Source organism: Dasypus novemcinctus, chromosome 1 (assembly GCF_030445035.2).
Source record: "Dasypus novemcinctus isolate mDasNov1 chromosome 1, mDasNov1.1.hap2, whole genome shotgun sequence".
Classification (NCBI taxonomy): Eukaryota; Metazoa; Chordata; class Mammalia; order Cingulata; family Dasypodidae; genus Dasypus; species Dasypus novemcinctus.
This window is the reverse complement of record NC_080673.1, coordinates 68,800,120-68,815,505: the sequence shown is the minus strand read 5'-3', so window position 1 is coordinate 68,815,505 and position 15,386 is coordinate 68,800,120. Positions and strand designations below refer to the sequence as shown.

The 15,386-nt window shown below is 39.0% G+C and overlaps 1 protein-coding gene across 1 annotated transcript in view; it reads left to right on the top strand.

Moving 5' to 3' along the window:
• The first annotated feature begins 251 nt into the window (after nt 1–251).
• INTU (inturned planar cell polarity protein) overlaps nt 252–15,386 on the top strand; it is a 122,954-nt gene continuing 107,819 nt past the window's right edge. Inside the window, exon 1 of the mRNA XM_058292844.2 lies at nt 252–480. Within this exon, the coding sequence (XP_058148827.1) occupies nt 338–480 (143 nt within the window). The 5' untranslated portion in view covers nt 252–337. The remainder of the gene's footprint in view (nt 481–15,386) is intronic.

Below are 15,386 nucleotides of genomic sequence, written 5' to 3'. Positions count from 1 at the left end.
AGAAATGCCTAGTGGATCTCCACCTGTCTTAATATATTATGTTGCTCCAAGGGAGTACACTTAGGGGAGCATAAACTGTGAAGTTTTAGCCATCTCCACGCCTCCTCCAGCTAAAACGCCCTCCTGGGTATTCAGCCCTTTGGCTGTTTCCTGTGCTCCTTCTTCGACCTGGGACGCTTCCCCGTCTCCGTGGCAACCCGAGCCGCCACCAATTGCAACAAAGGATTGGTGGTCACGCGGCGTCTGCTACTGCCCAAGTGGAGGCAAGATGGCGGCCCCGGCAAGCCGCGGCTGCGAAATTTGAACTGTTCTATCTGTAGCTACCTAATCCCTGCCCATGGCGGCTCGGGCTTTGTGCGATTCACGTTGGAGCCCAGATGAGCTCCCTCGAGACCCCTCTTTATTAGAAGATGAGGATTGTGATTCTGAAGATTGGGCTAGCGACTCGGGTTCCTCATCTTCTGCGAGTGGCGATTACAAGTAAGGCTATCGAAGAGGGACAATTAAATCCGTCCTGTCAGTCGGGTGAGGGTACACGTGGCTGGGGTTACTGCATAGCAGATTGACTCTTCGAAGTTGTATATTAAGTTTATTTATTGCTGCCTATTTGGGCTGTGTGATATTGATTGAGCCGAAATGACAGTGTCAGTCTATGTACTGTACTGTAGGTCTTGTATGGTTTTCTCCTTTCCATTTTGGTGGATTCTATCCTAAATGAAGGTTATCTCTTAGATTGTGCGTAAAACTCTCTTCCTGTCGTAGTGCTTGCGTGTTTCTCGGGTGTCATTATCTTTGTGACTTTAACTTAATTAGTATTTAGAATGAAGGTACACCCTACATGTTTGTTAAGGCAATTTTTAAAATTATCAAGATTTTTTTTTCTGTTGTAAAAATGATAGATGTATAAAAGAAGGAAAATCCACCCGTAGTCTCGCCACAGAAAACAACCTTTGAGCATGTTGGGGTATTTGTCATATTTTCCTATACATCCTTGTGTGTTTTTTGTTTTGTTTTCTATTTTATGTCATAATATAATTTTTAAAATACAGAATAAGTGTTATTTTCCACTTTTTTATTCTTATATTCTTAATAATATCATGAAGAAGTTTGATTCACAGTGCCCAATGCTAACTTTAGTTTTAAAGGAACTCGAATCTGTCCCTCACGGCTACGGATTATAATTTTGGGGAAAACACAATAGTGATCGTTGGTGAATGGCCAGCATTGAAAAGGCTTAGCTCCCAAAACATCAACCAACTCCATATTGGACTGCCAGATGCTGTCAGTTGTGGGCTGACATTTTGTATGTATCTAGAAGTAAAAGTTACTTGGCAATTATTTTATTTTCACTTTTAGGTATGTAAAACATTTTGTCATCTTTAAAAGTGTGACGGGAAAGAATTGATTCTATTCTTGAAGTCTTGAAGAAATTTAAATATATTGTGTAATCTGCTGCTCTTGTAGTTATTAAAAATATTTACAAAATTCATGGCTATCACATCAGGCTACTGGACAGAAGTATGGATTACATGGAACCTTATTTCTTGGTTTACGCTCCAAACATAGGAACTCAGTGTGAGCCTCAAATTCTTGTTTTCTTCCACATTTCAGAATCACAGACTTTTAACCCAGAGAAAACCTATAATTTGCTTATGGGAACACAGCTTGAATGTAGGAACTCAGGAAATGTGAATTTTAATGGGGCACCCTGATTTTGGAGAGATGAAGATAAATGAGCTAGCCCTTGTCTAGGTATTTCCCAGGAAACATAAGACGGGATGAGAGGAGTTTTTACATTTTTTTCTTCCCCTACTTATGAATTATTTTCTTACGATAAATTCATAAGAGGGAAGGAAATCATTAGGACCAAGGGTATGAATGTCTTTATGACTCTTAATATTTATTGATCCATTACTTTCCCAAAAGGGCCATCTGAAGGTCTTTTATGTTTCTAGGATCGGAAGTGATCCTTGGTTTCTACTTTTCACATAATGAAGACCTTATTATTTAGTGTTTTTGTGTAGTGTCTGCCATACACACGCTTACATTTTTTCTGTAATACTGGATATTTTCATCAGGAAGTCTTCATCATGTCCACAATTCCTAGAATTTGTGTGCTGTATTAACTAGTGAGTTGCTTGTTGTTTTAGTTTGCTAAAAGCTGCTGGGAGCAATATTCCAGAAATGGGTTGGCTTTTATAATGGGAAGTTATTAAGGCAAAAGCTTAACGTTCTGAGGCCTTGGAAATGTCCATATCAATGCATCATCAAGAGATGCTAGCTCACCAAGTTGCAGGTCAGCTGTGGGTGATCAGGCAAATGTCCTGCCATCTAAAAATGCTTTCTCTTCAAACTTATCTATGGGCCATGAAGATATGGATCTTCTCTCCCCTCTCCTCCAGGCCTTGTCTCTTTCAGCTTCTCTGGGGCCACTTTCTATGCCTCTGTGTTCCTCTGATTCCAGGTTTTGGCCTCTGGAACCTCTCTCAGCCTCTTGGGGTTTCTCTGTCTCTGCTGCTTTTTTCTGTGTCTCTGCCTGTTTTTCCCATTTGTAAAGGACCACAATACAAGGCTTAAGACCTATCCTGGGTCATGCCCTACTGAAGTGACTTAATCAAAAAGAAGGTCCATTAACTTAATATAATAAAAAGGTAACATCTACAGTAGGTTTACATGCATAGGAGTGGATTCGTTCTAAGGACAATGATCTAAGGATGTAGCTTCAAACTGCCACGTCTGTCACATTCATCTTAGATCCTCTTTGCCTCTGCCTTTTTCACCTCCTCACTCTTCCTCTGCACCACTTGAGAATTAATTCTCGCAGCCTTTCTGTAGTCTTCTGCAACTTCAAATTCTTCTAGATTCTTCACTGGACTCTTAAGCTGCTCCAAGCTGCTCCAAGCAGCTGTCCATTTTTCTGTTTTGTTTTCGCTTCTTTGTCTTTACCTGTTTCATTTTCTTTAACCTCAGACTTAGCATGGTCCCTTGGTACATCTAGGGATACTTTATTAATATTGGTTGAATTAAACTGAACTTAGGAAAAATGACCAAATATCTCCTGGGGAGTAATCTTATCTGATAGGATTTCCCATGGAAATCTGAGAAAAGATGTTTCCGTCCATTTATTCATTCATAAATATTTTACTGAGATCCACTGTGTATAAAGACACTATTGCATGTGCTGGAGATATAAACAGAGGAGGTCACTTCCCTCATGGACATTGTGGTCTATGTTGCTAAGGCAAAAGCTTGGAGTTATAAAAGAGCTGGGTAAATTTAAAGAATGGGGAAAGCTTAGTAGAGCTGAATCAGATTGGAAAATATTTTTTATGCCGAGATGAGGAATTTGAGTATTACCACATAGGGAATGGGGAGCTGAAGTCTTTAAATGTGGGAACAATGTGATTCAATTTGGCTTTTAGGAATTTGTCCCTGGCAAAAGTTGATGGGCTGGAGTCTTAAGAGACAGATGGCAGGGAGACCAGTTAGGAGGCTTTCACTTAGGAAATGACACCTGAAACCCAAACAGGCAGTTGACCAAGGTAAGGTTCTGGTGCTGTTCAGTAGAAAGTGTAATTGGCCCATTTGCCAGGAAAGTGCATAATACGGTATTTATGAATGAATAAAAACTGTAGTTTTATTTGATAAAATTATTAGAACTTTTCCTTTAGGAGTACTCTGCCTCTGGCCTTATCCCCTTCAAGACTCTCCATTTCCTTCCCTTAATCAAGCATTCCTTAATTTCTAATAAATTGCTTTTGTGTCTTTTTTTCTTGCTCTCCATTACTATGAGGACCGTTTTGGGGTTGAATCAATTAATCACTTCTTAAAGATTTTGTCGTCAGTTCCCTGCTTTCCACTCCCAGCCCTGAGAACTTCATGTCAGACTAAAAGGTACTAATCAATGTAGCAAATAGACGATTGGCTGAGTTAGGGTGTTCCATAGGTAGCATGATAACATCATCCATTAACTTTGAAAAAGGAAGCTGACAGACCAGCTTCAAACCGAGTTCTGTGCCTTAAAGAAAGTTACTAAATCGCTTTGAATTTCCATTTCTGTTTTTATATTATGGGGATGATTATTCCTGCTTTTCAGTATTATGATGACTAGAAAATAAAATATAATGAAATTTAGCACATTGCATAGCATTTAGTAGGTGCTTTTTGGATCTTTCTAGAATGTGAATGCCAGTACTATTTGGTCCAGCCAAGGAGACTCTCCCTTTGCATGTCAACATATTTTTCTTTTCATCTCTGTTATGTTTCAGGTGATTGAGGTCATTGGTATTTGGAATCTCTCTCAGATATTGTGATGACTAATTCATTAAATACTTAACGTCAAGTAGATAGGGGATAGTAACGAACAAGTCCAGGGTATACCATATATATATATTATTTTTTCTTCATTTAAAAACTTTATTAAAGCATATCACTCTCACATAAACATACATAAACAATAACTGTATAGTTAAAGTTGTGAACTTACACAACAGACATGCATAACATCATACAGGGGTCCAGTACATCAACCCACCACTAATACCTTACATTGCTGTGAGACATTTGTTACAAATTATGAAAGAAAACCATCAAAATATTACTACTATTTGTAGTCCATATCTTACATTTGGTGTATTTTTTCCCCAACCCACCCTATTTTTAAAATATATTTTTATATATATTTTACTTACAAAACAATCATGCACAAGTGCAGAATTCCCATACAACACTCCTCCATCAATACACCACACTGTGGTGGAACATTTGTTACAGATTATGAGATAATATCATCAAATTGTTATCACTAACCATGATCCATAGTGTACATGTGGCACACTTTTGCCATACTCCCCCGTTATCAATAGTACATCTTTGGCATAGATGTATGAATATTACATTTTTGCTGTTAACCATAGTCCATAGGTTACTCCAGTTGTATTTTCCCCATGCTTCTCCACATTCACACCACCTTGCAACAGTGATATACATCTGCTCTAGCTCACAAAGGACATTCTTGCATCAACCACAATTCTCACCTACTCTGGGTTTACTGTGTTATTCAGTCTCTAGATTATTTTCTAGCTTTCTTTCAAATGACATTTACATCTCTAAACTACCCTTTCCAGCTAAATTCTCATTTATAAACTAGCTGTTACTCACTATAATGTGTTCCCATCAACTCTTATATTTCCACACTTTTTCAGTAAAGCTAATGAAAACTACTATATATATTAAACACCGTAGTCCTTCTCAGCCCTCCTCTTATTTAAGAATCCACTGCTGACCACCAAATCATGAAGATGTTTGCCTACATTTTCTTCTTGGAGTTTTATGGCTCTTACTTTAATATTTAAGTCTTTGATCCATTTTGAGTTAATTTTTGTATAATGTGTGAGATAGGGGTTCTCTTTCTTTCTTTTGGCTATCGATATCCAGTTCTCCCAGCACCATTTGTTGAATGAACTCTTCTGTACTAGATGGGTGTGTTTCACAGACTTGTCAAAAACCACTTGATCATAGATGGGAGGATCTGTTTCTGAACCATCAGTATGGTTCCCTTGGTCTATGTATCTGTCTTTATGCTAGTACCATGCTGTTTTTACTGCTGTAGCTAGGTAATATAATTTAAAGTGTGGAAGTGAGAGTCCTCCATCTTTGCTTTTCCTTTTTAAGATTTTTCTGGCTATTTGGGACCCCTTATCCTTCCAAGTAAATTTGACCATTATGTTTCCCATTTATTTTTTTTAAATGCTGGTGGAATTTTTATCAGGATGCAATTGAATCTGTATATCAACTTGGGTAGAATTGACATCTTAATGATATTTAGTCTTCCAATCCATGAGCATGGAATGTTCTTCCAATTATTTAGGTCTTTTTAAATTTCTTTTAACAATGCATTGTAGTTTTCTGAATACAAGTGCTTTACATCCTTGGTTAAGTTTATTCCTAAATATTTGATTCTTCCAGTTGCTATTGGAATTGAAATTTTTACCTGACTTCCTCCTCAGATTGCACATTAGTAGTGTCTTTTAAAGTCTATTTCATCTGACATAAGTAGAGCTTCTCCAGTTTGTTTGTTTATTTGTTTGTTTTGGTTACTATATGTGTGGAATATCTTTTTCCAGCCTTTCCCTTTCAATCTTTTGGTATCCTTAGATCTAAGATGGGTCTCTTGCAGACAACATATAGACGGCTCATATTTTCTTATCCTATGCCAGTCTGTGTCTTTTGATTGGGGAGTTTAATCTATTAACACTCAATATTATTATTGTAAAGGCAGTTCTTATTTCAGCCATTTTGACCTTTGGGCTTTGTTTGTCATATTTTATTTTCACCACTCTTTTGCGACTTTCAGTTACTTTTACTAATATAATCCTCATTTTGAGATTCTCTTCCAAGCCTCTCTATCTGTAGACACCCTTTAGCATTTCCTGCAAGGTCAGTGTCTTTGTTATAAACTCTCTCAGTTTTTACTTGTGAATATTCTAAACTCATCCTCATTTTTGAAAGACCATCTTGCCAGATATAAGATTCTTAGCTAGAAGATTTTCTTTTGCAGTACCTTGAATATATCATATGACTGTCTTCTTGCCTCCGTGGTTTCTGGTGAGAAATCAGCGCTTAATCTTATTGGGTGTCCCTTATATGTTACACATTGCTTTTCTCTTGCAGCTCTCAAAATTCTCTGTCTTTGGCACTTGACATTCTGATTAGTATGTGTTTCAGAGTAGATCTGTTCAGATTTATTCTGATGACAGTACATTATCCTTTTTGGACAAGGTTACATATGTCCTTCAATAGGGTTGGGAAATTTTCTATCAGTATTTCTTCAAATATTCCTTCTTTCCCTTTTCCCTTCTCTTCTCCTGGGAGACCCATGACATGTATGTTTGCACGTCTTTTGCTGTCATTTATTTCCCTAAGAAATAAATTTTTTTCCGTTCTTTTCATTTGTTCTTTTGTATGTTTGCTTTTGGAAGCCCTTTCTTCCAGCTTACCAATCCTTTCTTCTACTTTCTCAAATCTGCTGTTACATGATTTCAGTGTATTTTTAATTTTTAATTTCATTTATTGCACCTTTCATTCCCTTAAGATCTGTTATTTTTCTATGTATGCTTTCATATACTTCTTTGTGCTCATCCAATGTCTTCTTAATATCCTTAATCTCTTTAGCCATCTCATTGAATTGATTAGTTGTCTCAACTCCTTTATATCATCTGGAGCCTTATCTTGTTCCTTTAACTGGGCCATATCTTCCTGTTTCTTGGTATGGACTGTAGTTTGTTGTAGTCTTGGCATCTGGTTTACTAAATGAGTTTATTCAGAGTGTAGTTTCTCTCTTTAGTTTAGAGCTTTCTTGACTTTTCTCCCTAACTGGTTGTGTAGTAGGAGCCAAGGATGTAGTTGGTGCTGTAAGCTGTAGAGGCTCAAGCTGCCCTTATTGCCCCAGGGACCAATGAATCTTCTCCCACCTTTCTTCTTTGCCAGGGGTAGGGTCAGAGCCACAGCCATGAGAGCCGTAAGTAATAATCCAAGTAGTACAGCCCTAGACTTGTTGTCTGGAGAGACTGATGAAGCTTCACACCCTTCCTCTCCTGCCTGGGACGGGGATGGAGCTACAGGTATGGGCAGCAATCTATGCCATGTGTTTCCAAAATGACTGCAGTTGCCCTGGTAGACTTCAGACTATACAGTCTCTGCCAGCCAAATGTACTTGCAGTTACCCGGAGAGGCTAGGGCAGGACCCGCCAGCTTCCTCCTTGCCAGAGGTAAGGCTAGCCTAGGCTAGGGCTGCAGTCTGATCTGGGTAGAAAAAGCCAGTCCCTACCATCACTGTGATTTTCATTCAGTCTGGTTTCCCTTCATTCCAGAGGCAGAGTCAAAATTGCACCTACTGGCCTCTTTCTGACTTGGACAGATTCAAACTTTATCTACTTAGTTTTTTCATTTTAAAATTTTAAAATTTAAGTTTTAGTTTTTAAAAGATGCTTAGATTACGTAAGTGTTACATAAAAAATATAAGGGATTCCTACATACCCTGCTCCCCACATCTCCCATACTTTCCCACATTAACAATATCCCTCATTAGTGTGGTACGTTCATTGCAATTGATGAACACCTTTTGGAGCATTGCCAGTAATCATGAATTACAGTTTACATTGTAGTTTACACTCTCTCCCATCCATTTCTGTAGGTTATGGCAAGATATATAATGGCCTGTATCTGTCATTGCAGAATCATTCAAGACAATTCCCAAGTCCCAAAAATGCCCTTGTGTTACACCTGTTTTTCCCTCTTCCTTCCCTCAGAACCCCCAGTGGCCCTGCCTCCATTCAATGATATAATTTCTTCCATTGTTAGAATCACAATAATTCTATAATAGAATACCAGTAAGTCGACTGTAGCCTGTAGTTCGTTTCCTGTTCCTGAGGATTCTGGGATGATGATGTCCACTCCACCTCTTATTGGGAGGGAACTTTGATCCCATATGGCTGATGGATGGGACTTTCTTGCTTGCAGTTATAGACTCTCTCAGTTCCTTGGTATGGTGATTATCCAGTATTACCTCCTTATTAGTTTTTCTGGGTGAGACTATTGAACTGCAGAGTAGGTGTTGCAACTCTGTTGAAATTCAGGGCCCAGTTGCCACATGGACAGCCCAAAGATTTAAGTCTCTTGGATGTACACCTTCCAACTCTACTACTAATTATAGGTTTAATAAAAGGACAGAAGAGCCATGGGTTCAAACTTTAGCTGTTCTTAAAATTATACTTTACCCTGCTGAATTTACTAATCAGTACCTGAAGTTGATGCCCTCTCTTGGTGCCCCTGTGTTTGGGAAATGGAACTTCCAATTCCAGCCACGGAATAGCTCCCAAGGCAGCTTGCACCACTAGTGGAATATGGACACTGGCCTCCGTGGCATGGTGTGTTTACTAACTAATCATCTTTGCAGATGGATAGTCTGCTCCTTCTATTCTTTCAAGGATGTTGCAGGATGCTCTTCTGGTCTCCTGGAGCCCTTAAACAGGTGCTTTAGATACTGCTGGATGATTACTAACTGCCCTGTAGCATGAGCTGATTCTCAGAGCTCCTTACTCTGCCACCATCTTGCTGGTTGTCCTATATCACATATTTTTATTGACTTTTGTTCACATTCATTAAAAGTAGATGATCAATACCCAAGAAATGAGCAATCTGAGAACTTTTGATAGGAAAACCTGTACTTAAAGTATATTGTGATTCAGAATACATATATACAAATCAATACTTAGTTTTTTTCAAAATGATCATTAAACTTTCTACATTAGTCATTAGCTGATTACTCCAAATGTTTTAATGTCTTTATCCTCCTATTAGTAAAAGTTCAGTTAAACTGTGTTGTAAAATGGTTTGCTTGTCTATATTTAGAATTCTACCAGGATTGAGATTTTATGTCTGTTCCTTTATTTATTTATTTATTTCTCTCCTCTCCCCTCTCCCCCAATCTCCCCATTGTCTGCTCTCTGCATCCATTTGCTGTGTGTTCTTCTTTGTCTGCTTCTGTTGTTGTCAGTGGCATGGGAATCTGTGTTTCTTTTTGTTGCATCATCTTGTGTGTCAGCTCTCTTTGTGTGTGGCACCATTCCTGGGCAGGCTGAACTCTCTTTCACGCTGAGTGGCTCTCCCCACAGGGTGCACTCCCTGCGCGTGGGGCTCCCCTATGCGGGGGACACCCCTGCATGGCACGGTACTCCCTGCGTGCATCAGCACCACCCGTGGGCCAGCTCCACACGGGTCAAGGAGGCCCGGGGTTTGAACTGCAGAACTCCCATGTGGTAGACAGATGCCCTGTCCACTGGGCCAAGTACACTTCCCTGTCTGTTCCTTTTTGATATGTAGGATGTGAGGGTCAATTTGCTGACCTGACCAGATAGGCTGCTGTCTTTTTCCACGCTCAAGGCAGCACTGTAAAAGACAATCTTCCCAGCAGAGGGAGGACCACTTTTTGATCAAAGGCAGAGGGATGCAAACTTAATCTTTCCCTTCAAAGAAAAGAGATATGAATTGCCTATTGTTTCTCATCCCCTACGTGAAGGGTATTAAGGAAGTTATACCATATACTGATCCGTATAAAATATTCTGAGTTTTCAGGGTTCTAATTAATTAATTATCTGCATGTTCCTTTTGGAAGTTATCATTATTCCATGCATGTTTTGTAACTGAACACCAGTTACTGCTGCATGTGACTATCGATAAAAAATTCAGGGCGGCAGACTTGGCCCAGTGGTTAGGACGTCTGTCTACCACATGGGAGGTCCGCAGTTCAAACCCCGATCCTCCTTGACCCGTGTGGAGCTGGCCCACGCGCAGCGCTGATGCACGCAAGGAGTGCCGTGCCACGCAGGGGTGTCCCCCGCATAGGGGAGCCCCACGCACAAGGAGTGCGCCCCATAAGGAGAGCTGCCCAGCGTGAAAGTGCAGCCTGCCTAAGAACGGTGCCGCACACACAGAGAGCTGACACAACAAAGATGACACAACAACAACAAAAAAATAAACACAGATTCCTGAGCCGCTGACAACAATAGAAGCAGACAAAGAAGAACACGCAGCAAATAGACACAGAGAACAGACAACCAGGGTGGGGGGGGAGGGGAGAGAAATAAATAAAAATTTCAAAATAATTTTTTTAAAATTCATACACTTATTTTTTTGTTTTTAATTTTTTATTGAAGTATATCATTCATACATGAACATGCATAAACAGTAAGTGTATAGTAAAGATTATGAACTTACAAAACAACCATATAACATCACACAGGGGTCTCATGCATCACCCCTCCACCAACTCTTTGCATTCTTGTGAATGAAACATTTGTTACAAACTACACAAGAGCATCGTCTAAATATTACTACCAACTGTAGTCTTTTTTTTTTTTTTTTTTTAATTTATTTTTGTCTTTTATTTTATTTAAAGATTTTATTTATTTATTTAATCCCCCCCCTCCCCTGGTTGTCTGTTCTTGGTGTCTATTTGCTGCGTCTTGTTTCTTTGTCCGCTTCTGTTGTCGTCAGCGGCACGGGAAGTGTGGGCGGCGCCATTCTTGGGCAGGCTGCTCTTTCTTTTCACGCTGGGCGGCTTTCCTCATGGGCGCACTCCTTGCGTGTGGGGCTCCCCCACGCGGGGGACACCCTTGTGTGGCAGGGCACTCCTTGCGCGCATCAGCACTGCGCATGGCCAGCTCCACACGGGTCAAGGAGGCCCGGGGTTTGAACCGCGGACCTCCCATATGGTAGACGGACGCCCTAACCACTGGGCCAAAGTCCGTTTCCCCCAACTGTAGTCTTTATGCTACCATTTGGTGTATTTCTCCCCCAACCCATACTATTTTTTTTTATCTATTTTTGTTACCGATATTGTGAACTTGCAAAACAATCATAAATTTCCCATACAACTCCACACACTGGTGGAACATTTGTTACTAATTATGAGACAGTATCATCAGACTGTTTCCAACAATCATGGTCCATAGCATACATTTGGCACACTTTTTCCATGCACCTCCGTTATCAACACAATACAGCTTTGGCATTGATGCAAGAATATTTCAGTACTGCTGTTAACCACAGTCTATAGGTCACACCAATTGTAGTTTTCCCATGCTTCTCCATATTCCTATCACCCTGCAATAGTGATGTACATCTGCTCTAGCTCACAGAAGGACTCTCTTGCATTTGTACCTTTAACCACAATTCTCAACTGCCTCTGGGTTCATCGCGTTATTCAGTCCCTAGATTATTCTTTAGCTTTCTTTCTGTTGACATCTATTTCCCCAGACTACCTTTTTCAGCCACCAGGCACAATCCCATTTATAAACCAGTTGCTACTCACTATAACGTAATACACTTTTATAAAATAAATTTAGGGTCTATTTTAATGAACTTTTTTATTTTTTAACTTATTTTGAATACTTTCAAGCCTGCAGGATAGTAACAAAAATAATACAAATCCCATACTGAGACCTCCAACATACAACTACCCTTCCAGATACCCAGATGCATCAATGTTAACATTTTGCCACATTTGCCGTATCATTCTGCCTTTCCATCCTTCTCTCTGTCTGCCTGTCTAATTTATTAGTCCATTTTCTGAATACTTGAGTGTAAGTTGTATACATCATGCTTCTTGTACACTTAATGCTACCATGTACATTTCCTAAGAAAAAGGGTAGTCACTTATATAACCACCTTAAGTGTAGTTATCAAGTTCAAGAAATTTAACATTGCTATAAACTTTGCAGTCTATATTCCAGTATTTTCATATGTCCAAATAATGTCCTTTTTTAAAAAAATACTTTCTCCTCCTTTATTAGATCCAGTCCAAGATAATGTATTGTGTTTAATTGTCACTTTCTCTTTAGTTGCTCTTTTCTTTTTTTTTAAATTGTGGGAACATAAATACTACGTAAATTTCCCTTTTTGAACCCCTTATAAGCATAGCATTCGATCGGTTGTTCACATTCACAATATTGTGGTACCCTCACCACCTTCCATTACTTAAACTTTACCATCTCCCCAAATAGAAACCCTACACCTACTGTGTATTAACTCCTCATTCCCCTTGCTTGCCACCCCTGGCAACCTATATTCTAATTTCTGTCCCTATGAGCTTGCATATTCTCCAGTATTTTCTATGTAGTTACCAAGAGGCTTAGATTTAACATCCTAAATCTGTAACTCTCTAATTTTCTTAGATACCAACTAATTTCAATTATATACACAAACTAAGTTCCCATACCTGTCTGTCTCCCCTACCTTGATGTAGTTCTTATTTCAAATAGCATGTTTATACATTATAAGTCCAGAAACCACTGATTTGTCCTGTATTTAATGCTTTATCATTTAGATTCTGTAGGAAGTAAAGAGTGGAGCTACAAAACAAAAATACAATAGTACTTATTTCTTACCTTTACCAAGATCCTTAATTTTTCATGCATCTTAAATCTGTTGTCTAGTGTCCTTTACTTTCAACCTGTACTCTCTTTACCATCTCTTTTAGGGCCAGTCTAGTAGTGATGAACACCCTCAACTTTTGTTTATGTGAAAGAGTCTTAATCTCTCCCTAATTTTTGAAAAACAGTTGTGCTAGATATTGAATTCTTGGTTGGTAATTTTTTACTTTCAGCACTTTAAATATTTCATCCCACTGCCATCATGACTCTATGGTGTCTGATAATAAATTAGCACTTGATGTTCTTGAGGCTCCCTTGTATGTGATACATGACTTATCTCTTGTGGCTTTCAGAATTCTTTATCTTCGGCATTCCACAGTTTGATTATGATATGTTGTGGTGTAGCTCTACTTGAGTTTATCCTGTTTGTAGTTCATTAAGCATTTTGGATTTCTGTATTCATGCCTTTCCTTATATTGGGGAAGTTTTCAGCAAATTCTTTTAAAAATTTTCTCTCTGCCCCTATCTCTCTCTCTCTTCCCCTTCTGGGAGTCCCACAATACATAAATTGGTATGCTTGATAGTGTCCAACAGGTGCCTCAGGCTCTGTTCATGTTTCTTTATTCTCCACTCCTCCTCAGACTGGATGATTTCGGTTGTCTTATTTTCATATTCACTGATTCCTTTTTCTGCCTCCTCCAATTTGTTGTTGAAACTTGTGACAATTTGAAATTATTTTATGAATCCCAAAAAGAGAAAGATTATGTTTGTGAACTAATCCATTCCTGTGGGTGAGACCCTTCTTTTTTTTTTTTTTTTCCTTTATTTTTCTATTACATTGAGACCCTTTCAATTGGCCCTTGTCAATGAGGTTTGACTCAGGTTGAGTCTCCATCCATTTGCTGGGTCTGATAAAAATGCAGGTACAGATAAAGGAAGCCACCATATTTGGTCCTGCAATGTGAGAAAAAGGATTCCAGTTTTGCCCATAACTGAGCTGCAAAGAGAGAATACCCTGAGAGGCTCAACAAACTGAGGCCCAGGGAGAAAGAGTCATATGCCTGATAATTTGCACAACTCAGGAAGAAAATGGAATTGCCAAGACTAAGAAAGGAGACCCAATAAGAAACAAACCCTATGCCAGGTTTGCCTACAGCTGCGGAAAGGCAGAGACCTTGGCAGAGATCAGTGACTACCTTGCTTCACCACATGGCGGCTGACTTTGGTGAGAAAGCACCTCCAATGGTACCTTGAATTGAACTTTTCACAGCCTTGGAACTGTAAGCTTTTACTCCAAATAAATCCCCTTTATAAAAGCAAACCCATTTCTGGTACTTTGCATTAGCAGCCCTTTTGCAAACTGAAACAAAGGCCTCTCAGGAATTTTTAATTGTGTGTAAAATGTCCTCAAGGTTGATCCATGTTGTTGTATGCATCAGTATTTCATTCCTTTGTACATTTAATGAATATTCTATTGTATGTATATGCCGCATTTTGTTTATCCATTCATTTGTTGATGGTCATTTGCATTGCTCCCATCCTTTTGCAATTGTGAATAATGTCACTATGAACATTGGTTTAGGTATATTTGTTCATGTCCCTACTTTCAATTCTGCTGGGTATATACCTAGTAGATTGCTGGATCAATTGGCAATTCTCTGTTTAGCTTCCTAAGGAACTGAAACGCTGTCTTCCACAACAGCTGCACTACTCTACATTCCCACCAGCAGTTAATGAGTGTTCCTAATTCTCCATATCATTTTTAACACTTGTAGTTTTCTGGATTTAAAAAAAAATAGCGACCAGTCTAGTAGGTGTGAAATGACAGCTCATTGTGGTTTTGATTTGCATTCCCCTGACAGCTAGTGATGTTGAATATCTTTTCATGGGCTTTTTAGCCATTTGTATCTCCTCTTTGGAAAACTGTCTATTCAAGTCCTTTGCCCATTTTTTATTTGGGTTCTTTGTCTTTTTATGGTTGAGTTGTACGGTCTCTTTTTATACGCTACATATTAAAACCCTTTTCAGATATGTAGTTTCCAAATATGTTCTCCCATTCAGTAGGTTGCCATTTCATTTCCTTGACAATGTCCTTTGAAACACAAAAGTTTTTAATTTTGAGGAGGTCCCATTTATCTATTTTTTCTTTTGTTGCTTGTGCTTTGTGTGTAAAATTGATGAAATTGTTGCCTACCACAAGATCTCAAAGATGCTTCCCTACATTTTCTTCTGAGTTTTACGGTCCTCGTTCTTATATTTAGATCTTTGATCCATCCTGAGTTAAGTTTTGTTTAGAGTGTGAGATAGGGATGCTCTTTTATTCTTTTGAATATGTATATCCTGTTCTCCCAACTCCATTTGTTGAAGAGACTGCTCTGTCCCAGTTGAGTGGACTTGGCAGGTTTGTCAAATATTAGTTGGCCGTAGACTGTGGGTCTATTTCTGAACTCTCTA